A 23,767-nucleotide genomic window follows, 5' to 3' on the forward strand; every position below is an offset into this window, starting at 1 on the left:
AAACACATCCTTTCTCCTGCAAAGAGGAAAGGAATAATCTATTTTCCATGCTTACTGTTACAGTAGAACAAGAATAATAGAACAAGTAATAGTATAGTAGAACAAGTGATAGCCACAAATTACACTTAGAGAGTTTTAAATCAGACTTCAGAAAAATTTTGCCAACAGTTGAGCTAATGAAATTCTGGGAGACATATCCTGATGGACCATGGAACTGTCTCTGAACACCTAAGAACAAAGTAGACATAGCAATGGTGTGGATCTGGTCCTGGATTGCAGTAATGGCAATGATGCTGCTAATAAATATGAGGGTAATAATAGCAATAAGTGGCTTCCTGAACTTACTGAGGGTGGCACACTATCACTTAGTTGTCATTTTAACACTGGATGCCAATCTCTCAGGAGATATGTACAATAACATCATGCCAGTGCATCTAATATTAAATTTACATTGGGGTACTGTTGTAAAGATACTTTTTTATTCCAGTTTTATTACTCTAACCATTAGAAAAAGCTGGAATTCTATGAGGATTATTTCATGTTTGTGTGGCATTCTGGAAATGCAGAAGTAATGTAGTGTCACCAGATTGTTATTAAATTATTAAAACTGTCTCTTCTGTCTTGCATCTCTGAATAGACTGCAAATTCTCTAGTTTTCAGAAGTATCAGTACCCTCAATTCTCTGTGTGCTAGAGAACAATTCATTTTTCATCTTCCTCTATCACACTTCTGTGAATGCTTTTACTGAGCACATAAAGCAGAGTGGTTAGAAGAGGAACACTGAAACTAGCATATGTTGTCTAGCCTTTAATTCCCTGGGCTGATTTTCCTGGAGTAAACAGAAGTAGGAATTCCACGCAGAGCTTCTGGACAGATGTTAGCAGTGACTAAAGCAGAACCTGCATGTCATTCCAGAGGGTTGTTTCTGAGTCTGGGCAGGTGAGCAGGATCATTGAGCTCTGGAACTTTAGCAGTCACTCCCTGCAGTCACACTGCCACAGGGCAGGCCAGGAGGAAATATTTGCTCATCTACTCTTCAGTTTTTAAACACAAATCCATGCTATTTTTGTGGTCCTGTACAGGAACATTACGAAGGTAGCAGAGCTGACTCTGTTCTGAAGCTTTGACACAAAGAAGAGCATGAGTTAACACATTGGTTGGGTCTGGTCTCACCACATTTCACTAACCTAAGATTAAAGGAGAAAAGGATGCTGAGGACAACTGAGGTGATCAGGGAATCCTGACTATCTGAATAAATATTTCTTTATCAACTAAGTGTATATCAGAGGGAAATTTATGTTGTCTCAGAAGAATAGAAATATGATGTTTGTGCTGAAGTACACAATGACTTTTTATATGCAGCATCTGTCAGAGAATCAAAGCAGGAATACGATTCTGTGAAAAGCACAGGTATGGTGATGAGGGTCACATAAATACTTCACCAGTGACAGGTCTCCCTATGTCACTATAGAAATCCCCTGTCAATTATTTCTGTTGGGTGCACAGCTAAATGCAATGCTGGAACTTTAGCAATGTTAAGTAGTAACTTAGAGCTGCATTTTAGGAGAATTAAATAGCCTAGTTTCTTAAGGCCGCAATGCTTATTTGGTTCACCTCTATTTTCCTATATTTTGTATGTTCTTGCCAATAGCCTTTGAATTTTGTGATCAGTCAGAGAAATTCCCCATATTGCCAAATAGTGTGTCTGTAATGTTCTGTGAAAATATGTGGTTAGAGAGAGATGAGATACTTACTGTCCTCAGTATGACCTCATCCTATAACAGATACCAGGACTTCACATAAAGGGGTAATTTATGAAAACTCCAGCTATGGGAGAAGATTCAGCAGGTGATTGTAGTTGGTTGGATATCAGGGAAGCCAGTAATAAGACAAAAGGAAACTGCACTCTATTAGTTTTGCTACTCACAGAACAATGTGCATTTTAATTACCAGAATTATCTGCGAAGTTAAAATCTGGAATATAGACAGACACAAGGATTTCTGTGATATTGAATGATGTCACAGTGTGGCAGAGTAAAAGCTGTGCATGCCATTTTTAGTGTCTGATTGGACTTGACAATAATAATACCATTTACAGCACTTTATACTTCCAAAGCCCATTACCACCACTAATTAATTCTTAGAATACCCCTGAGGGGTTCTGCTTGGAAGATAAGTTGGAGTATTACTGTTTTAACACTGGAAACAGAGACAAATCACTAAGTAATGATAGTGCTTGGAATAGAATTTGAGTACAAACTCTTAATCAACTGTGAAAGTAATGCCCTGCTGAAGATGAAAATTTTCAGCTATGCTTCAAAGTCATATTTAAAGATAAAAAGAGGTATGTAATACAAAAAAATATTTCTGTAGCACTAGTGAATGAATATTAAAAGCAATACTTCATATGGATGCATGAGTATGGTATGGATTTAACTGATGCCAGCTCTGTACTAGTCAAACTTCAGCAGAAAGTTTTTCACTAACCCAAACCTCTGCAGTCAGTGTTGGGATATTCCAATCCAGTCATCAAAAGCCATCACCAACAAATAGTAAATAGTCCTCACAGTGCCTTATAGGAATAGCAGCAATAGAGTTTATTTTACATTTCTGTGCAAATAAATTCCGGGTGCAGCTGGGAGTAAAATTTTTTTTCCACTGTGTACTCTGTAGATTGAAAGTGATGCCACTTCATTCCCTCATACATCCAGCACTTTCTCAAATCCACTCAATCCAGACGGGGTTAGTAAGCCACTTAAATTTACAAGAATTTTTTTAGAGCATGGCATGGTCCCTACTCTTTCTCCTTACCAGGGAATGGGAGGTCTTGAAGAACATTAATATATCTTTTTAAAAGAACAGGTACTTATATTCCTGGGTTTTTCTGATTTCCTTTCTTTCCTTGATGAGATGTTTGTGCATACTTTTTGGTTTTTAACAAAAGCTACCTGACACACACTGGAAATATTCTTTAATTTTTTTATTGCTTTTTGTATTACTCCAGAGTACTACTATGGTAGTTTACTGTATGTACTATATGGCATTCCTAAACAAATAAACCTGACATAACTGTATCTTTCCTAAGATATTCGTTACACAATAGCATAAAAAGTATGAATTTCAAATAAAAAATTTTAATGAGCAGTTATTGACATTCCTAAATACAATCTTTATGTATATATAATTCAATCCATTTATTCTCTTTATATGTAATAATTCTCATATATACAGAAAATTTTTTTGTCTCTGGCAGTCTGGGTTGGCCTTTTGTTCCTCTGGGTATTGCAGATTGTTTGTGCTTTGACATTTGGTGCAGTTAAGCAAGTGTGTGGAGATTGAGTTTAATGAATTAGACAGCAGTGCAGAGTAATATAGTTTATATACCACTCACATTTTGTGTTTTGTTTTTGTTTTTCCAGTGAATGTCATAACTCTACAGATAGAATAAAAGTAAGAGTATGGGATGAAGATGATGATATCAAATCTAGAGTAAAACAGCATTTCAAAAAGGAATCCGATGATTTCCTTGGGCAAACAATCATTGAAGTAAGAACACTGAGTGGAGAAATGGATGTATGGTATAATTTAGGTATGATTCTTACTGATTTTTTTAAAACAAATTTAGGTAGAGTATTACTGTCTTTAACTTTGTGACTTCAAAATTTGTAGCTTTGGTACCAATGTATGACTTTTAAAATATTAAATATAACAGGTTGATTTGAAAATGAGAGAGAGAATCCACACTGTCCCATCCCACTGTGCCACTGGCAGGGAGGGGGTAGAGAAAATCAGGAGTCAAGTAAACCTGTGAAGAAGGGATAGGTGAAGAGAAGATGTGTTTTAACATCTGGGTTTATTTTTCATTATCCTCCTCTGATTTCACTAGTAACAAATTGATTTTCCCCCAAGTCAAGTCTGGTTTTGGCCATGGAAGTAGTTGGTGAGTGATCTGTTCCCCATCCTTCTCTCGACCCATGGGGCTTTCGTTAGATTTTCTATGCTCTGGCCAGCAGAGGAGGGGAGGTGATAGAGCAGCCTTGGTGGGCACCTATCAGAATCACACTCAGAGTAGTCCAGCTTGTTGGTAAAGTCTTCATAATTAAAGGAAAATAATAATAATTGGTACAGATGTCAGGTAGAAAAGAACAGTAATTTCAGTTGAGAAGGGGAAAGTAGTAAATAAATAGCTGTGTAGCCTTGCTTGAATGTAGGAGATAAAATAAGAGATTCTTTACTTCATAGTTAGTTATTCCACTTTGTGGCCTGAACCATGTGTGAGGTATTAAAAGACATTCTTGTTTTCAACAGCAGGACTCACTAGCTTTCAAAGATTAAACTAGAATGATTTGTGAAAGCTTTTCATATGACATACATGTGTTCTTGGTAGTTACTAATGTATTATTTTTCCACTCTTCAGAAAAGCGAACAGATAAATCGGCTGTCTCTGGGGCCATTAGACTGAAAATAAATGTTGAAATTGAAGGAGAGGAGAAAGTTGCTCCTTATCATGTGCAGTACACCTGTCTACATGAGGTATGTTGGAGAGTTTATAGTATACAGTATAGAAATCACTGTTCAGTTGTTGCATGGATAAAGAAATAAGGCTACAGAACATTAGAGCACTGAAACAAATAACTGCTGCTGTACTTGAGGACAAGTTTGTTTTAAGTTTCCCATTCTGTATTGCTCAGGAAGTATCAGGTTCAGAGGCAAGGGTAGAAAACGTAAGACTACCAAACAGATCATTCCTGCCAGGAGGTGTTAGGAAAAGAAGTTAAGCCAGACAGATAAATTCTACCTGTACTTTTATTTTTATTTAGTCCTTTGATACCTGATTGTTATCATCAAGAATACACAAACATTTCTATATATTACAGATGTATGCTGTAAAGTATTTCTTTTGTTTTACAGTAACACATATTTTGGAGAGTGAGAAAAAGGAGAAACACAAACTCTATAAAACCTAATTTTCCTTTCATCTAGTTTGCTTTTGTCAACATTGAAAAAATAATCACTGATAAATAGGTGTGTCTTCTGAAAGATTTTCTTTGTAATTGATTATTCTTCCTTCAAATAGTCGTCCATGTAGAAGTTCTATTCTGGAAATACAAGTAGTTTCTGAAAGCTGATAGCTAATACATGGCTGAAGGTTCACCACTAGCATGTAGCCACAAAATCCCATTGTTCACCATTTGTAAAATCAGATATTTAGGGCATTTGTCCTGATCAATTTTGACCTGAAATTGCAAATGTTGGACTTACAAAGTAAATTACAATATTCAAATGCTTTAAGAGAGTCCAGGGGACAGTTATGGGCTAATTAGCAAAACTGAAAGTATTTCAATGTTTTAGGGGGTTTTTTTCCAGTCACTGAAAATAGGAAATAAAATCTGTTGGATTTTGTGGATACCTATGAAGTTGTAAAATTTGTGAATGCATATGGAGCTAGGCAATCTGAGAAGAATTCTATGCCATGAATGTCAAATCCTAGCTTTTCTCCCAAGGGTACTAAACCTAAGTTTTGTTGCACACCTTGCACAAAGAGAGTGGCACCCGCAGTATTTCTGTTAGCTCCTTGTAACTGAAGGGCTTAAATAATGAATTTGAAATTTATTGGTCACAGATACAATTGAAATTGAAACACTCTGTAATAAGTATTATAACATCATGATTTCATTCATTAACAAGGGCATATAAAAGAGAAGTTTCTTCACTATTTTATGTTGCATTCTGTGCCAGTTAGCAGGAATGACTTTATATCAAGAAGATACAATGTGCTGAATCACAAGCTTGCTGACTAGTTTGAGCCAGTCTTTGGAAAAACAATTCAAAAATTGACTAGCAACATATTGAAGACTATATGTAGGATGTATTTCAGAATGCTTCTTAAAAGCCAAACTTTCATTTTTGAAACATTTCTTACCTTTAGAATCTATTCCATTACCTGACGGAAGTGAAGTCGAATGGTGTGGTGAAAATCCCTGAGGTGAAAGGTGATGAGGCCTGGAAGGTTTACTTTGATGATGCTGCACAGGAAATTGTGGATGAATTTGCAATGCGCTATGGAATTGAATACATTTATCAAGCTATGACGTAAGTATCATCATGGCTGGCTTTCTGCTTTGCTGTGAACAATGTGTTTGAGGGAAGTAATGAGTCTCAAGCCTTTGTGAATTCATTCACTGTTTCTCTTGCATTCCTGACTTTAAATTCTTATCACTTTGTCCATCTGATTCTCATTAAAGTGCTTCTCATCTGCAGTGGCTTTAAAATATAAGCATTTTATAAGCTGTTACTGGTATTACTGCTAATGCATTCCTTAATCCTTATGATACTGATATATAGCACAGTTCAGAAAGACTTCCAGTGTTCCAGATGCAGCTGGAACAGGATTTCAAAAGCTCTGTACTCTTTTCTACTACTATAGAAGCTCACTAGTGGCTACAGTGAGCTTCCATAATATATGTAAATAATTTGTGCAAACCATTTTTAATAGTACTGAGCCCTATTACTGCATCATCCGTTCTAAAGTAGCTGTCTGAACACCTTAGAACACAGCACCATAGAGCCCAGACATGTGAGATCCATCATGTGTTCTCAATTTATCCAGCAAAAAGTTTTTGGTGAAAAGGACTACATTCTGCTAGAACTGTAGAAAAACAGGAGATTGAAGTGAGTCCTATAAATAAAATACAGGCTTTTCTCTCACAGAAACCTGGTAATGTGGGATTTTTAATCAGAACATCTCTCATATTTTTGCATCTCTTTACCTCCTAAAAAGAAGAGTCTTATAATAAGTAAGAAGGTACCTAAAAATCTCAAGTTTTCTTTTATTTGCAGAATATATTGACACCACCTACTATTGCAATGAGCTTGTCAGTGAATTCTTGTATTGTTCATTTAATAGAAGTTCAGGGAATATATTTTGTAATATACATGTTTATAATGATCTTCCTTCAAGGAACTTACTCAGCATTGCAAAGAATAATTAATGATTGTATGTTTAATAATAATTAATTCTAAGTTAATTGACCTATTTTGCCTTGTCCTCTTTTTGTTCTTGCTTTCTTCTGTACCTTTTCCCCCAAATTTCCTTGATGTTGTTGATTGCAAACCAGGTATCTGAGGGCAGATGTAATGAGAAAGTGAATTTAATATTAGATGGTCACAAGAAATAAAAGCTAAGATTTCATTGTCCCCATACCCACATCCTTTTGTATTTTAAAATGTTTCATGTCAATAATGAGCACTGCCTTTTTGAGGGAACACCCCCAGCCTGCTTAAGTTGGGAATAAAATCAGTGATGCATGTAATCTCATGTAATACTTGGAGAAAAATATATATTCATATACGTTGTTTTGCTGAATCATCTGCAGACACATCTCAGAGCATTCAGACTTTGGGAAGAAGAGTAGTGAAGATACTAAGTCTATTTGTCATGAGGAATTTTCTTTTGGACTATTATCTCCTGGTTTTATTCTTTTTATGAGATTACCTTTTTCTTCTGGAACAATTTTAGTGGCTGGAAGAAAATGTGCAGCTTCTTGATTTGGAAAATAGAATTATCAGATTGCATTTTGTAACAAAGATCTTCTACTAAAACAAAAGCAATTTTCCAGTATACAACAGAAAGAGAATTTGAATATAATCACTTTGCCCAGAGGAATATTGTGTGAGAATTTTTTGCTTGAGAATCTAGTTGCAGAATACTTCTACTGCATGTCTCATGGTAACATTGGAAGTTAAAATGTTTGTATTTGTAAATGCAAAACTGATTAAGCTTTAATACCCCGGGATCCAGACCCCAGAGAGCATCTGCATTTTATCAGGCTACATGAGTTTTAGGATGTTGTATTCATATCTGTTTTAAAGTTAGCTATTATAAAAAGTTCCAATGCTACTAAATGATAGTCAGTCTTGACCCTTTTAAGTATAGATAGATGCCACATGCTGGAGTAGGAACATATGCCTTTCTGCATTTCTACACAACATAAACCTGATTAAGTTTCTCTAAAGTACCCCTGTCTAAAGTGATTTGGCATCCTGTTCCACTACAGCAGTAAACAATCCCACTTGTCTATTATTTCTGGTTCATTATAGTGGCTTTGTCATCTATGATCTCTTAATAAACCCTGAAGATTTCCTTCTGGCCCTCAACAGTTATTTCTATCTTCTCCTTTAGAGCACAGAGATAATATTTCAAAAATTTAGTCTTGATTTTCGTAACACAGTGAATATATTCATACTGAAATGTGGGAATCGGACCAGGAGATACCACACAGGTTACCTGTCTGCTCTAATCATTGTCCCTACTTAGACCTTTCTCACCAAACTTAGAAAGATAATGAATTCAGGTGTGATTGCGCCTCTTGCTGGGGATAGGAGCATCTCCACATTTTTATGAGATAAATGTAGACACTTTTTCCCTAAAGATGCTGACTTAGAAGGGGAGTTTTACTCTCAAGATACAGATTACCACTGTACAGTTCCTGAGCAAGGAAATCTGCTTTAAGGTACAAATGTGTAATTCATGTGAACGGAAAAACAGCCATTGACCCAAAGTAAAATACAGCAAAAAGACTGATTCTGTTGCAGTAATTGCAGCTCTTTGAAGTCTTGACTGTATAGGTTACATAATCCACTCTTCTTTCTTGTGACTATTTTATACTGCCTTTCCTCATGGAGTCTGTACTAGGAAAAGAAAAGCGAGACCATTACATTACAGCCGTTCTTACATGGTTCAGATAAGAAATTTTTTTTTGTTTTTTTGATTGGGTTACAGGCAGACAGACACTGTTAGCCACACAACTGGTATGTGTAACTCCCAGAAGTACAAGCAGGGATGTGTGAGACCATAGGGAGGAAAATAAGTATCACAGAAAGCAGGAAGAAAAAGTAGAAAAACAGCACAGTGATCCAGCTGCCCTTTATTTTGATGACTTTTGGTGACTGATGGCAGTTTATGCTGTAAATTCAATGTCTAGAAGGAATCAAACTGAAATTTTATTTACCTACATGTATTAAGCCACACTCTGCAGTGAAGAAAAAGTAACTTTTTCCCTGTCATTCATCTTTCAATTTAATATACTTCTCTTTAGAAGGCAAAAATCTGAGCACGTATTGCAACAGTGTTTGACTAGACACTGAAATTACACACAATATCAGCAGCCTGAATTTACTGTGTAATAGAGTCAAGTGCAATAAAAGCTCTATTAAGATCTTTACTTCTTACTGGAAAGAGTCACCACAGGTAGAACCTAATGATTCTCAATCAGCTACATAGCTCTCATTCCAGCGGGTTAATGGGCACTAACTATGTCATCTTGTTCTCCTGCTAGTTTTCAATTAATGTGGCAGCATTACAGAAAGCACACAAATCGCCCATTAAACTAATTTTTTATTGATAGCATTTGCTTACTGATGAGTACAGCACATCAATTAGACTCTTTCTTCGCTAATTCATGCTAACAGAAATATTGGAGGAATCCCAGGCACTGTCTATTGGTCAGAATGCACAGTAAGAAAGTTGGAGCAAGCAGGCCTGGCTTCAGCTTATGCTGTGCAAACTTACTCCAGAATGTGTGAGATTTAGCAATATTTACTATGACATCATGTGCCCACCAGAAATTGTTAATAACTCATGCTACTGGCTACTGTTTTCAAAGCCCTGCAAAAACAAGGATAGGTGTTTACTTTGATTTATTTGTTTTAGCAAGCAGAAGGAATCCAGGTATCTCGCAGGTAGCTGATAACCTGAGTTATCAGCACTCTGAGTTATGACCCATATTGTGTACTTAATAGGTCCTGTGAACATTAGAGATTTTAATTAAATGATGGAGAGAAACAAAAATCTGTTACACATGCTTTATCATAATTTTCACTAAGCACATTACAGGTGAAATAGTGCAGTGATGCAATAAGGACATAAATTACAGCAATTGCTTTAAATTTTCCTTGTGAAAAATTGGTACAATTAGGGTCTAGTCTAAATATAAGAATTCAGTACAGGCAGCTCATTGTGAAATGCTTAGGGGAACCTTCAGAAGACACCTTAAAATTTTGACCCAGACAATATTTCCATGGTCTGTTATGTTCCCTGAAGGCAATTGAGGAAATCTCAGTGATTTCTTTGCTGCTGACTGCTCCTTTTGCCTCCCTTCTCCCTCAGAGGAGCATGTGTTACAGGTATGACTCTAAGGCCAGTGGGATTATTAGTGCCTTTTTATCTCCAGACTGATGTTACTCATGCACTAAGGACTTTTAAGTCCACTAAAAGACTTTTGGAAATTAAAGGTCATCAATATTAAAAGTATTAATTTTGTCAATTTTTTGATAATTGGTTCTGATCATCCCTACACATATTTCCCATACTTACTCATAGATAAGGAGATATTTCTGTTAGCTTTAAAGGTTGCCTTTATTGGTGAGAACCACCTGATATCACCATTGTATTTCATTACAAAGGAAAGTATTATTCTTCTATTTGACAGAAACATGTGACATATGTTTTGAAAGATTTTTCTGAGGGATAGAGAACTGTGTTTTTCTTCTGTTGAATTCACATTTCAGTCTTCAAAAGCACTTCTTGAAATTACCGGCTATGAATTAAAGTTTTGGTAACACTATTCCATGAGCACATAGCTGGGAATGCTGGGCTCTAGTCCTGGCCCATGTGGTTGGTTTCTGAGTAGTTTTGAGCCGTTTCTCTCAGTTATGTAAAATGCAGATAATAGCACTTAATAATTGCCCCTACAGGAAAACAATGTTGAATAATGCCTTGAAAGATGATTTGGGCAGTGACAATAGTTAAGGGTATTTGGCTTAAGTTCAGCAGGAAAGTTCCACTGTACCTTGTGTTAATTCTTTTCTTGGAAGGGCATTAGTGCCCAGGTGGTTCAGGCCCAGCACACTGCTCTGCCTTATGCTCCTGAGGAGGAACAGGAGAGAGGAGCCAGAGACTCCAGCTAAGAGGAGCATGTGGCCAAATCAGCACCTTCAGTCATACAGAGCCTGATTGGAATTTCCTAATCCTCTTCTGATTGTACACCCATTTTTACCACCATCTTTTCCTAATCTCCTTAATTCTCTTTCCTATTTATGTACATTTTTTCTTTATCCCTCTCTCTCTCCCAGTCCTGCCTAGTTATAGATCTTGAAATTAGGAATTTATGTTTAAAATTATAATGTTCACTCTCCTCATGTGTCAGATCTTTCATTCATTTGTACCTCTCAGGTTTTGTTGTATTATAAGCCCTTTGTATGCTTCCAGCAGGCATCTCTTGTTTCATTAAACAAGTAAACAGTGCTGCTACATTGCACCTCTGGTTTTGGCTGCTTTGGGTTTAACAGACTGATTACCTAAATTTTACTGGCCTGGATCAAAGTGGAAGAGTTTCAGTTATGGCCTAATTCAAATCAAGGTGAACCCAGAAGCTGCTTGAAGCACCTTTCATTAATAATGGAGGGTAAAATAAAAGCCACGCTAAAATGCTGGTTTGAGTCTGTTCGTTGATAATAATTCAATCTTTTTCTACTATAGATCTCTGTGAATTTCCATGATGATGAGTTAGAGTTTGCTTTTTAGGTTTTCTTTAATAATTAATGTTTTGTTTAATAGCAATTAAAATAGTTAAGTCATGTTTTTGTGTTTAGGATTAACAGAGCAAGAACTGAATGTGAATCTAATATGGCCAGTTTGAAAATATCAGTGTGCAACAAGTGGCAACTGTGTCAAACATGCCTGGATTTTCCTCATATACATCTGTACAATTTTCCTTGAGGTAGCCTGAAAGTTACATCATTAGAGTTAGAAAGAAATTATAATGGGAGAAGAAGCAGATTCCGTGCCATCTTTAATACTGTTGGTTTGTTTGAATTTCAGGCACTTTTCCTGTCTCTCTTCTAAATACATGTGCCCTGGTGTTCCAGCAGTTATGAGTACATTGTTGGCCAATATAAATGCTTTCTATGCTCACACAACAGCAGCAACAAATGTTTCTGCCTCAGATCGCTTTGCAGCTACTAACTTTGGGGTAAGTAGATTTTCTTTGATAGAGTTCTGGTCCTTTTCTTTTTTTCCTACTGTATTCCATATTAACTTCTACATTGAATTTGTTTTTAATTGCTCATTTTAAAAAGTGAGGGTTGTTGTTAGCTTTTGAAAATTTTACCCTGACTCTTTAAAATCAATCATCACAAAAGCCAGAGGAGATGCTGCTCAGCTCCTTGTGAGGCGTAGAGGCTAGAAAGCACTGGCACACGTTCACAGCACTAAAATCTCCCAACATTTTTGTTTTATTGCAGTGGGCCTTGCAAACTGCTAACTGCAGTAGACTAAGTATTGGATGCAATTCCTTTCTTGGGCTGTGTCATCAGTGAACTCATGTTAACTTAATGGATGTAGCCATAAATGCTGCTCTTCTCACAAGGATCCATAATAATGGACTCTCTCTGATTTTTGCTGAAATTTTTGCTGCTAAATTGTCCAAGTCCTGGTTTCAGGAATTTTAGGAGGAATAGTAGCATTTCAGGGATGTGAGAATACTTTTATTATTGCTAAATTTTCTTCTGTAGATAAGTATCTCACAGCGTGTACTTCCTTGTCTTTGAACAAGATAATAAATAAAGATTATTCACTTCTTATTCTGATTTCTTCACCTACTCTCAGAGGAATTGAGAGCAGTAAGGCAGAGCAATAATTCAAAGAGGTTGCTGTCATAGCTCTGGTATTACACATGATACAGAGGGTATAAACACAATCTTATGCTGAAAAATGCATTTATTCTTTCCTCTTTTTTCTTTTTTTAGTAAGGTTTTTATTTGCAGGGTTGATATCAAATATATATTTGATGTAACAGTTTTCATACAATACTATATATTGACATGAAATAAAATATTAATTGTAATTAAAATTTATTAAATACACATTAAAATTTCAAATTTAAAATTTTATTTGAAGTAGCGTTAGAGATACTAGAACTCTTCTCCCGTATTAGAATAATAGAGGAATTATGAATTTCAGATTTTCAAGATAAAATTATGAAATTATACATTTGGATGTGTAAACCAAGAATTACTTACTTGTTGAAACAAGTCTTCTCTTTTGACGTTCAAGCTTTATTAGATCTCTGACTTTTATGCAATTTTTGAAATTTAGAATGGTTTCGCTGGATTTTTATCCTTTTTTGCCATTTTTCTAATGACCAGAACTACTTTTGTCCTCAGACTGGGCAGAGATTAAATCCTTTCTCTGATGGTAATGCCAGTTTGCCTCTGACGCAATTCCAATCCAATTCATAGTTCAACAGATGGATGGGAGAAGAGTAGTAGGAATCACTAAAAGAGATTTGGAGCTCTTTTTCAAACAATTGACTTATAGGCAAAATATGAGATTATTTTTCTCTCCTGGGTCAAAAGGCATTTGTTAGTGAATAGCTGCACATCATTCATCAAAAAGAACATCTCAAATTCAAGTCCTCAGGCTACAGCTGGGAATGATTTGGCTGACTGAATATTTTAGTAGAGCTTTACAACATGACAAAAAAGTTCTCTTTTGATTGATCCCTTAAGGGAACTGTGCCAAATTAGTGGGGTTTGGTGTAGGTTAGAACTCCACTGATGAGAGACCGTGCACAGACTCGTATTTCAAATTCCTGATCATCACATTTGTATTGTACAGATACAATCAGTGCACTCTGAGAGCTATCAGCTCCTGCTTCTTCCAGAAGTCTGCTGCTTTCACACAGGCTGAGATTTCACAGTTTTGTGCAGTAGACTATGGAATATGTTCTAACATGGTAATTAGAAACTCATTAGTATTACTTGAGAATGGCACAACTCAGCTGGAAATCTCACAGCAAAATAATTTCACTGCTCCTTCATCTATCAAGATAACAAGTTAATCTCCACGTTTGAAAGGAAAAAATATAATTTCATTGTATTAGTATTACTTACCTTATTCCTACAAAAGCCACTGTTTCAGAAGTATAATTTTCAATCATATTTTTGCACCAAATTCTGTAGTAAATGAGCATCATTTCTTACTTATTAAAGGAAGGGAGAGGTGCTTTCTTCAAGAGTTTATTCAGTTGCAAGGCAAGTATAAGACAGGAAAATGTTGCATTGCAAAAATCTTTGTGACCTCCCTAATGTATTGCACAGCTGCACAGTGTTTAATGCATACCAGGTATACAACATAGAAAGGGAAATAAAGTGAATCACTTGGCCTTGAAACACAGGTGTTTCAAACCATCACTTGTATATGAAATAATGGAAAACAAGTTTCTTTTTAAATAAGTTAAAAGTGGAAAGAAGCTTTCTAAAACCCCAACAATTACAGGAACCTGCAAATTCTAGTGCAACATATTTTTCTTTTCTTTTTACAGAGAGAAAAGTTCATAAAGCTGCTGGATCAATTGCACAATTCTCTGAGGATTGATTTATCTAAATACAGGGTATGTACAACATATTCTATTTGAGTCAACATGAGACCCCCCAAATCCTTTGCAACAAAAATTTAGAGAATTTAAGCTGTTTAACACCAATATTATTCCAATTTGACAAAAAGAAAAAACTTGATATTTTCTTTCCAAAAGCCAAGAATGGGTCAAGAGGTTGTCACATATTCAAGAAAGAGTAGTATTCAACAATTTTGATCAAATTGGTCTATAACTAGTCTTAAGTTGATTAAGTTAATTCGTCTGGGAATTACCTTCACTGACTCAGGTAGTTCAAAGTGCAGTTACTGCTGTATTTTTTCTGGGAGCCTGACATCTTTGCTACAGCTTGCATGCTAAGATCCTGGAAATGTTGAAAAAGTCTTGTCTCCTTGTTTTTCTATTTGGTAGGAATTAGTTTCATTTCTGCCTCATGGAATCTCCTTCCACTGAGCTGTGCTCCAAAGCCAGCCTTTCAGGAAAGCAGACCCTGGGTACTTGCCAGCTACCATTTGGTTCTGAACTCCCTCTCCTTCTCCAGTCCACTGGATCATGAAACTTTTGGACAATACCTAAGTTAGGGCTTCATCACATGTGGCTCTCCTTTCAGCTTCTAGGAGTGGCAGCCTCCAGGTCAAGGATTTGTCTGTTCATGTGGCCTGCTCTCCAAAACTGGAGGAGAAGGGGAATATTTAAAAGAACCCCAAGGCATTAGAGAGAATGGAAATTGCCCATACTTAGTTTTTAAGACTGTATCCTTACTGAAGGAGATATGTTCATGCTAAGGTCTTTTCATTTTGAAGAATGCTGTCCCGACAGTATTGTAGCATGAGGCTGATATTTCAATAGTAGGAAGTTATTTAAATAATACTGCTTCACATCACTCTGTTAACCCAGAGATCATAGCAAAACTTGAGTATATTATTTCTACATTAAGCTTACTACTGCATTTATGCCTACAAATTATATATGTGCCATGTAAAACCCATAAATTATTTTCATTAGCGGCAGTTTCCAGACATCTTATAACATTTTTTATTCCATCCATGTTTTGGAAATATCACAATATTTTGAATTATTCATGTTACAAGTGCAGGAGCATTATCAAAAGTGTTCCTACTCATGTCCAAGGGATGCTCATTATTAACTACCTCACAGGCAGAATTTGGTTAATGTGAACATCTCTAATCCTTCCAAGCAGCACTTCATGTTTTCTTTGAGGGTTTTTAACTAGTTGTTCAAGGATTTTACCTGCAACTCAAATTTTGCATGATTCCTCTTTCCCTGATTCACCAGGATAATTTTCCTGCCAGCAATTCAGAAAGACTCCAAGACCTGAAATCAACTGTGGATCTGCTTACCAGCATTACTTTTTTTCGGATGAAGGTATTGTCCTTTACTTGCACAAATAAATTTCCTGACAGAAACAAAAATTTTACCTTTTTAATTAGTTTAAAGTCAAGTCACATAAAACATTCTTAGATGAACTCATTAGAAGTAATATATAAAAAGGGGTTTGTACTGATGTAATAAAATCACAAGTCAAACAGTAAAATAGATCTGATAACTATTTGCCTTAGTCTCTCTTAAGAATGAGATCTAAGTGGTCAAGCATGGAAATATTTTTGGAATGGAATGGTACACATTAATATTATTGAATGAAAAAAGAAAACCACAAAGGAACCTTTAGCATGTGATTCAATTGCATTAGGCAACTACATAAACAGAATTAAAATAATCCATTAAGTTAAAGTTTGAATTAATGTATCCTGAAATGGAGTAAAAATATGAAGTCTTTGCTTTAAATAAATAACTGCTATTTGGCTTGATATTCTAATTCAAAGAAAAGCTCATATTATACACTTTATTTATTTCTTAAATAATAAAAAAAACTGGTAAAATGTAAAACCTAAGATTTAAAGATGTAAACTATTGGGCACACATGCCTTTTTCATTATATAAGTACTTAATTTAAATAAAACTTAGTGATAAAATCTAATTGCATGTGTTCTAATGTATCTTTGAGCTAAATCAACCTTAATTCAACACAATTTTAATTGTTTTTATCATTGTTTTATTTGAACACTTTTCATCCTGTATAACAGCTCCATTCAACACTTGGATATTTGTGTTCAATCTAATTCTGACTTTCTCCCATTTATGAAACATTTAATTAGGTCCTGGAATTGCAGAGCCCCCCTCGAGCCAGTACTGTGGTGAAGGACTGTGTAAAAGCCTGCCTGGATTCAACTTACAAATACATTTTTGACAATTGCTATGATCTCTACTCCCAGTTAGTGGATCAGGTAAGGTCAGAATGAACTTGTTCTGTGCTATTGCTCAATTATTATTGTTAGTTTGCCTTTAATAAACAGAAAGTCTTCTGGTGTTCCTTCATATCAAAGCACTCAGGTTTTCACTTTATTTATGCATGGAGGAGCAACATACCATAAATACACCCACAGACAGCTATGAACTCTAAAATGTTTAACATGAGTTTCAAAATGGACACATTACCTCATAATGTAGTCATCAAGTTGGACATGACTGTGAAATTGTCCAGGAGTTTTGGGGAAGATGGCATTTGATTGATTACTGTTAATTTAAGATCTGTAACAGGAAAATAGTTATTTAAAATCTAACATTTCACTTCCGTAACTCTTGAAAACAATTTTTAATTTGCTGAAAATGGTATAGTCTTTCCAGCCTTATATTTTAGTACCATGATGCATACTTGGATCCAAGCTTTAGTAACTGCTTTAAGAAAGCACAGGATTTCTTAATATTAGTCTGTCAGGTTGAGCTATCAATGCAAAATAATTATAGCACTTGTTGTGTTCCAAATGTCATGCAAAATGCTTGAGAATACTCTTTATTTTTAATATAATATGGCTATTCTATAAGTAATGTTAGAATTAATTACTGTCTTAAAGGAGCATCACTTTATCATATTATCACCTGTACCTTGTATTTGCTTTCTGGATGGTACACTGGAAAAATGGTAGTTCTGTGAGTATTCCAGCCTTGAACAGAATTAACTAAGTTCTTTGGCAAATGCACTTTTTTTTGTGTGTGTATAATTAATAAGAACACTCATACTAATGATATAAGACTTCAAATGAAAATTATTTGAATTTATTTATATATTTCAGTGAAAGATATATCTCTTAAATCCAGAATATGAATTCCTGTGTTTTAGGAATGGTGATATTTGCTTTCAACATTTCTGAAATGAGAATTTATTTTCTCATGTTGGATTCCTTTTCCTGAGAAAACTTAACTGTAGTTTTGAATATAAGAATTTCTCACCAGCACCAATAAGCACTCCACACTTAGTGCTGATGTGTTTATCCTACAACAGATTACATTGTAAGCTGAGTAGGAGTATAAATTAGTGGAAGGAGCAGCTTCAGGCATCACATCTATTTACGTCATAAACTGTTCTGTTTTCTCACTAACATTTACTCTGCAGTAATTTGATCTTGTCTGGTAAATATAATATGAAGTGCTGCTAGACTGGGTATTACATAAGCCTGCAGTTTATCAGTAGATTCTAGTACTCAGTAAACAGCTAAAAGTGATGAAGTCTTACCTCTGCAAACCATAGTGGCAACTGCAAAAGATTCTCTGTACTCAGAAAATTTACAACTTTTTTATGTGAATCCATACAGTCATTTAGCCTGTCTATTTTAAAATATGGTTTTAAAGTGCAGAGATACTACAGTTTTTCTGCTTGGTAGAGACTGTAAAACTCGCTTAAGTAAGGGTTCTCTCCCTCAAATTATATTTGAGGCAAAACGGGCAATGTTGTTATTATATTTTTCTCTCACACAACTCTACTTAATGGTAGAGAAATAAGAAATCTTGAAATAAATTTTAAAAATCCACAATTGTTCACTCTGTTGGAAAACTGAGTTGACTGCATCTCACTGTATTTCTGCACCTCTTGAGTTCTTGTTCACAAGATTTCCAGCAGGGCCAGTTTTATGTGGAAACTTTAGCAGACAATTTCTGTACAGTTACAATCACAAAGCAGTGCAAGAAACTTTAGTGAAGAAGTGTAAAACACAAAATGTAAAATAACTAGATCACATTCAAAATAATTTATTTCTAACAGTAAATCACATTAAAAAAATTCAGGCAACAGTCACATATAATCTTAATGCCAGACAGTAAAACTTTCTTTCCCAGAAGATGAGAGACAATTCTGAGAAATATAACTGGCCTAACTTTAATAGAGAGATAAGTAAAATTAATTCAAAAGACTACCTGAATTCTGCATCAACTCTTGAGTTGTACAAGGAGACTTTGTTCAACATGGTCCTCTTACGGTTTCCTGTCAGTATATCCAAAAGTGCATTTTGTTTTAGGAACACTTGAATACGCAGTTTGTTTGAACCTATAGCTCTTGAGGCTTTCCAGTGAGTCCAGGTGACTGGTTTGTGGTACCACTATTATAATAATGAAGCAGTAACCAGTATTGTAATTAACATTTCATTAGCTTTGTTTCCAAGCCCCTTAGATTAGACCAGATTCCACCATTAAGCCTTCCTCAGTACCCTTCTCTTATCTCTGCTGTCTCCCCATCAGGTGAGGTCCCCTCAGAGGGAGGAAGCTCATCCTGGCCTGGTTCTGCACACAGGAGGTTCATGTTTTAGCTGCACAGCTGAGCTCTGGGCTGTGAGACTGAGAACTGAGCCCCAAAGCAACAAGGAATGGTTCTTATGTAGGTCAGCACCTGCTCTCACTCAGGGGAAGGACTGGCAGATGTTGTCCTGCTGAGGCCTCTGCATGCTCAGGGTGTATCTGTGTGTAACTCAGGGTAACCACCTTCTGCAATTGCTTTTGGCTGCAACCTATAACTCTCAGAGATGTCTGCCACAGTATTTTGAGAAAATATGCTTCAGGTCTGATTGTGTGGGATTGTTTAATTTTGGGGTGAAAATTGAGCAATGACTGTTAAAATTGAGGGGCTTGAACTGGAGTTTTTGGATATTTGCCACTGTGAACACAAAAATTAAATCACAAAATATGCTCAGCAGTCTCCAATTCCTCTTTTTATTACTCTCTACCTTTCTGTCAGACAGGCAATCACCGTTAAAAAGCTAATGTCTTGCAGCAAAATATCACCCCTGAGGATATTTCCTGGGGTGAAGCATTGCAAATGCTAACAGCATGCAAAAATGTCATACTACAGTTCCACACCAGAATACAAAGAACAGCTGATGGCAAGAAACCAATGACTACCAGAGGCAGTAAAACATGATAGCTTGACAGTTTCACTGCCATGTATATTGCTATCCTCATTATTGGAGACAAAGCCCTCTGATGAAGGACTATCTAGCTCCTTATGCAGCACATGCAGTATTTTCTCTTTTTAATTAATAGTTATCTGAGTGAAGTGCTTAGCTACCCTATGTTGAAAAGACATATCCTGGAGAAGTAGTTTAGGAAGCACTTTGATAGCTTTCTGTCTCAGTTTGCAGATATGTCACTCTTTCTGCTTTCTTGAGAAAACAAATTTTGAAATCCTGGCTGGTGCTCACAGAGACTGAAGTCCCTTCAATAATTGTTTTTGCAGTCTCCTCCACTGAGTGACACCAATGAAATGCAGACCATACCCTTTCATGTTATCTGAAGAGCTCTTGATCAGTACAAATAATTTCATGACTGATAGCACCAATATACTGGAATAAAACACTGGAGTACTTTATATTTGACAGCAGCTCATCAGAACAGGCCTGATATTCTACCTGATGTTAGGGACCTTTACTTGGGTCTTATCTCAGCTCTGCATGTTGTCGCAGCACAGCTTGGTGCAGACAGGAGGTAGAAAAGAGCAATTGACTCCTTCAGGAGCCACGGGTGGTAGAGCTGCAGCAGCACAGCACTCTGCCCTTGCCATTCATCTTTCACAGGGGTACAGCACCTTGGGCTGGGTTGATAATGAGCAAAAAACATCCCAGATCTGGAAACTGGAGCTGTGGATGAGCCCGTGGATGGGCCTATGCTTTGGGAGCTGGCTCAGTTTTGCTTTACTCAGTTGGGAGTCCCTGGTCTTTGGGATTTGGGAATGCAAGCCTCATAGTTGTTTTTGAGGATGTACTTTTTTCTCTTTAGTATAAATGACAAAAAATAAGGTTAGATTATTAATTTCTTATAGAAATACTGCAAGAATTGAAGCATGACTATGATCTGTGGTTTTCAAACACATTCAGAACTATGAAGTGGGAAATAAAGGGCAGTAGCAAAAGCTGTTTACTACAGAGAGTTCTATTTTTCAGGCGTGGAAATTTCAGTGTCAAGTAATAATTCTTGTGAAGCCCTTTGTTATATTTATGTATTGCTTTAGATTCACTGAAAAGGTTCTGGCATGCAGAGGGTACTTAGAGATCTCTCTTTGTGTTGCAGCATTGTGTTTGATGGGCAGCATGTCAACAACAGTAATAGAAAATTACATTTGGTAAATTACCTCAGAACAGAAGGATGCATTTTGTGCTATGGCATTTCCAACTCCATTCTGAGAATTCTCTGTCAGAAGAAGACCAGATCTTACAGATATGATTTCTTCTTAGCAGCTTGTCTGAGAACACTGGTTAGGAAGTCAAAGAGCTTGCAATAAGTGAAGGGCTCACTTTGATCTTCCTCCACCTACTCCCTGCAGTAGTAGAACTTTTCTGGGTGGGTGACTCACATCAAAACCACAGTATCACTTGGCTGGCCACTACAGAGAGCTATTCATGTTCACTGCCCTAAACAGATAGACCAGTTAAACCAGCTCCTTTCACCTGCCAGTCCTTGAAGGAAAAGGCTGACAATTCTTGATGAGAATTAATCCAGAAGAATTCTGTTCCACTTCAGATGGAATACATAAAGTTGCTTGGAGAAAGTGTGGGTGCCCCATCCCTGGAAGTGTTCAAGGCCAGTTTGAATGGGACTCTGAGCAATGGGGTTTAGTGGGAGGTGTCCCCTGCCCAGAGCAAGAGGAATGAAAAATACAATCTTTGACATCACTTCCAACCCAAACCATTCTGTGATTCTATGGTGATTCTTTAAATGGGGTTTCAGTTTCAAAGAAGTTAACAGTTTAGGAGTTAGTTACAGTGTGACAGCGCTGCGCAGGGAAATCCCTCACAGGTTTTGAATGCATGTCTGCAAGTGGTTTCTGGCTTTATGCTCTGTTGAGTAAATGCTGTAAGGCCGAATTTTCATTTTTTTAGATATTAAAAATATCTTTTAAAATTATATAAAATCCTAAAAATTGGTAGACATTATATGTGAATGTCTACATATGTGTATATTTTATATATATTTTTTTTATATATAGTGCATATAGTATATTTGCTGGTGGTTCTACGTCAAGTAATATTATATGTAATGTAAGTAATAAATATGCAGTTTAAAATATGGAAGAATTGTTAAAATTAATATTTCATTGTCCAAGACTGATCTATAAAACTGCCCTCTGCAGCCTTGTGCTGATCAAGGCCACTGTGTAAGCTTCCATTGAATTTCCACTGCATCATTATTTCAATAGAAAATTTTATATTCTGAAACCTAGCTTGGGGCTTGCAGGAGACAGCAATACATAACTTTCTGATATCATAGGATTCAATTTATCAAAGTCACACAGATAATAATGGATATTGATTGCACAGAACATAACAAAATAAAAGCAAAGAAAATTAAACCAGACATTCATCCTACGATCTGGTAAAATCAGTGATGGGAGAAGTTGAAAGCCCTATGTTTCTTAGACTAGACTTTACAGATTTGTCTCAGGGTAATAGAGATGTAGATTTTAATCTTGCTTCACACTGGGTCTGAGATTGCTTTCTCCAGTCTCAGCCACTTTTCTAGAGTACAAAATGTTTGTTTGGCAACAGTTTAGCCTTTTTTTTTTTCCATTAAACTCAGAAAACTCCCTCTACATTTTTTCTCTTTAAGAGAGTATCAAAACACCAGTAATGATTTTGGAGGCTCTGTACTGCATAATCCATTGCTTGAATATGAATTTGGTGACTAGGAAATTGACATTAAAAGGGAATTGAGAAAAACATGATTCCATGCAAATAATTTATTTCAATTCATATCCTATGAAAAACTGTTCTTACACAGTTCCTCTTTCTGATTTTGATGTCTTCTGTCGCAAAAAACAAAGAGTTATCACCTAGTTTGGATGTAGCTTTAAAAAACCCACAGAGAATCTCCAGTACTTAGTGTAATTGTGAATCTTAAGTGAATAATATGATTTTTATTGTAAGTTGTTTGCTGCCGCTGTAGGGTGATCCTAAAGACAAGAAGCACCCAAGTCAATTAATATGAGAGTATAAAAACCTGTCTTTTCTGCTCTTATTGCTTGTTTGATCTGCCAGCAGAAGCCCCTTAGGAATATCATTGTTGTGCCTTTGGCCAGTCACTCATTGAGCTTTTAAGCAAAGAATATCTTGTGGCATTTCATGGTTCTGTGCATGTGGGCAGCATTACCATCCAAAGTGATGCTACAGGAGGTCAAGGTATTTTAAATAACCTTTCCTATGTGAAAAAGCTCATGGAAAAGAAAGTGATTCTGCTAATTGGCAAACTTTCATTCATATCAGTATTTGGAAAAGTCTCTTGGTTACTGGATGAGCAGTCTGTGATTTGAGCTTATTCAGTGCTGTATCAAACAAAAACAGAAGACAGGAAACTTCAGCAACTCATTTATTTTAAAATTAAGAACCATTAATAGCATCAGTTTAATTAATGATTTTGTCATCTTGCTATTTTAAGAATTTATGTTACTCTTGAAATTTTTAGTTGTATTTTTTAAAAATTCTCATTGTTGTCATCCTCTACAATAATAAGCAGTATTTAGGATCTCCTGTAACTTTTCGCTGTATTTGTTCCAGTGTGGCACTAATTAGGTATATCAGCTATTTAGCTGATGCTTTTACACTGACACTTTCTTCCAAATGGGTGCAATGAGAGTGAAAAAAAATCTAAATTGCAATCAAATTTCCACCACTGTTTTACCTCATTCTAACAGCACTGCACCAGAGCTGGGGTAGCACTGTCAAACACACAGTGTGGTTTTGGGCATTGCCCTGTGCAGGAATCCAAGGGCTGGACTCTGGTCCTTGTGGGCCCCTTCCAACTCAGAGTATTCCCTAATTCTGTAATGCTTCTACAAAGGCATCTGCTGTACATAAAGCAAATAATAGTGCTGACAATAATGAGGTGAAAAGAGCTTGAATGATTATGAGCATGTCTAACACACTAAGTAGATTTTAGGATAAAGAATGGAAATAACAACTAGGGATGGGCAGAGTATGCACTTTCTCTTCAGGACA

General features: G+C 36.1%; 1 protein-coding gene across 1 annotated transcript in view; it reads left to right on the forward strand.

The window, feature by feature from the left end:
• Positions 1–23,767, forward strand: part of UNC13C (unc-13 homolog C) — a 132,554-nt gene that overhangs the window by 51,124 nt on the left and 57,663 nt on the right. The window contains exons 10-16 of the mRNA XM_054272855.1: positions 3,420–3,589; positions 4,418–4,533; positions 5,930–6,093; positions 11,882–12,032; positions 14,385–14,453; positions 15,732–15,821; positions 16,613–16,741. Of these exons, the coding sequence (XP_054128830.1) occupies positions 3,420–3,589; positions 4,418–4,533; positions 5,930–6,093; positions 11,882–12,032; positions 14,385–14,453; positions 15,732–15,821; positions 16,613–16,741 (889 nt within the window). The remainder of the gene's footprint in view (positions 1–3,419; positions 3,590–4,417; positions 4,534–5,929; positions 6,094–11,881; positions 12,033–14,384; positions 14,454–15,731; positions 15,822–16,612; positions 16,742–23,767) is intronic.

This window comes from Melozone crissalis, unplaced genomic scaffold (genome assembly GCF_028551555.1).
Source record: "Melozone crissalis strain CALT ecotype California unplaced genomic scaffold, PUWL_Pcris_2 ptg000014l_1, whole genome shotgun sequence".
Taxonomy (NCBI): Eukaryota; Metazoa; Chordata; class Aves; order Passeriformes; family Passerellidae; genus Melozone; species Melozone crissalis.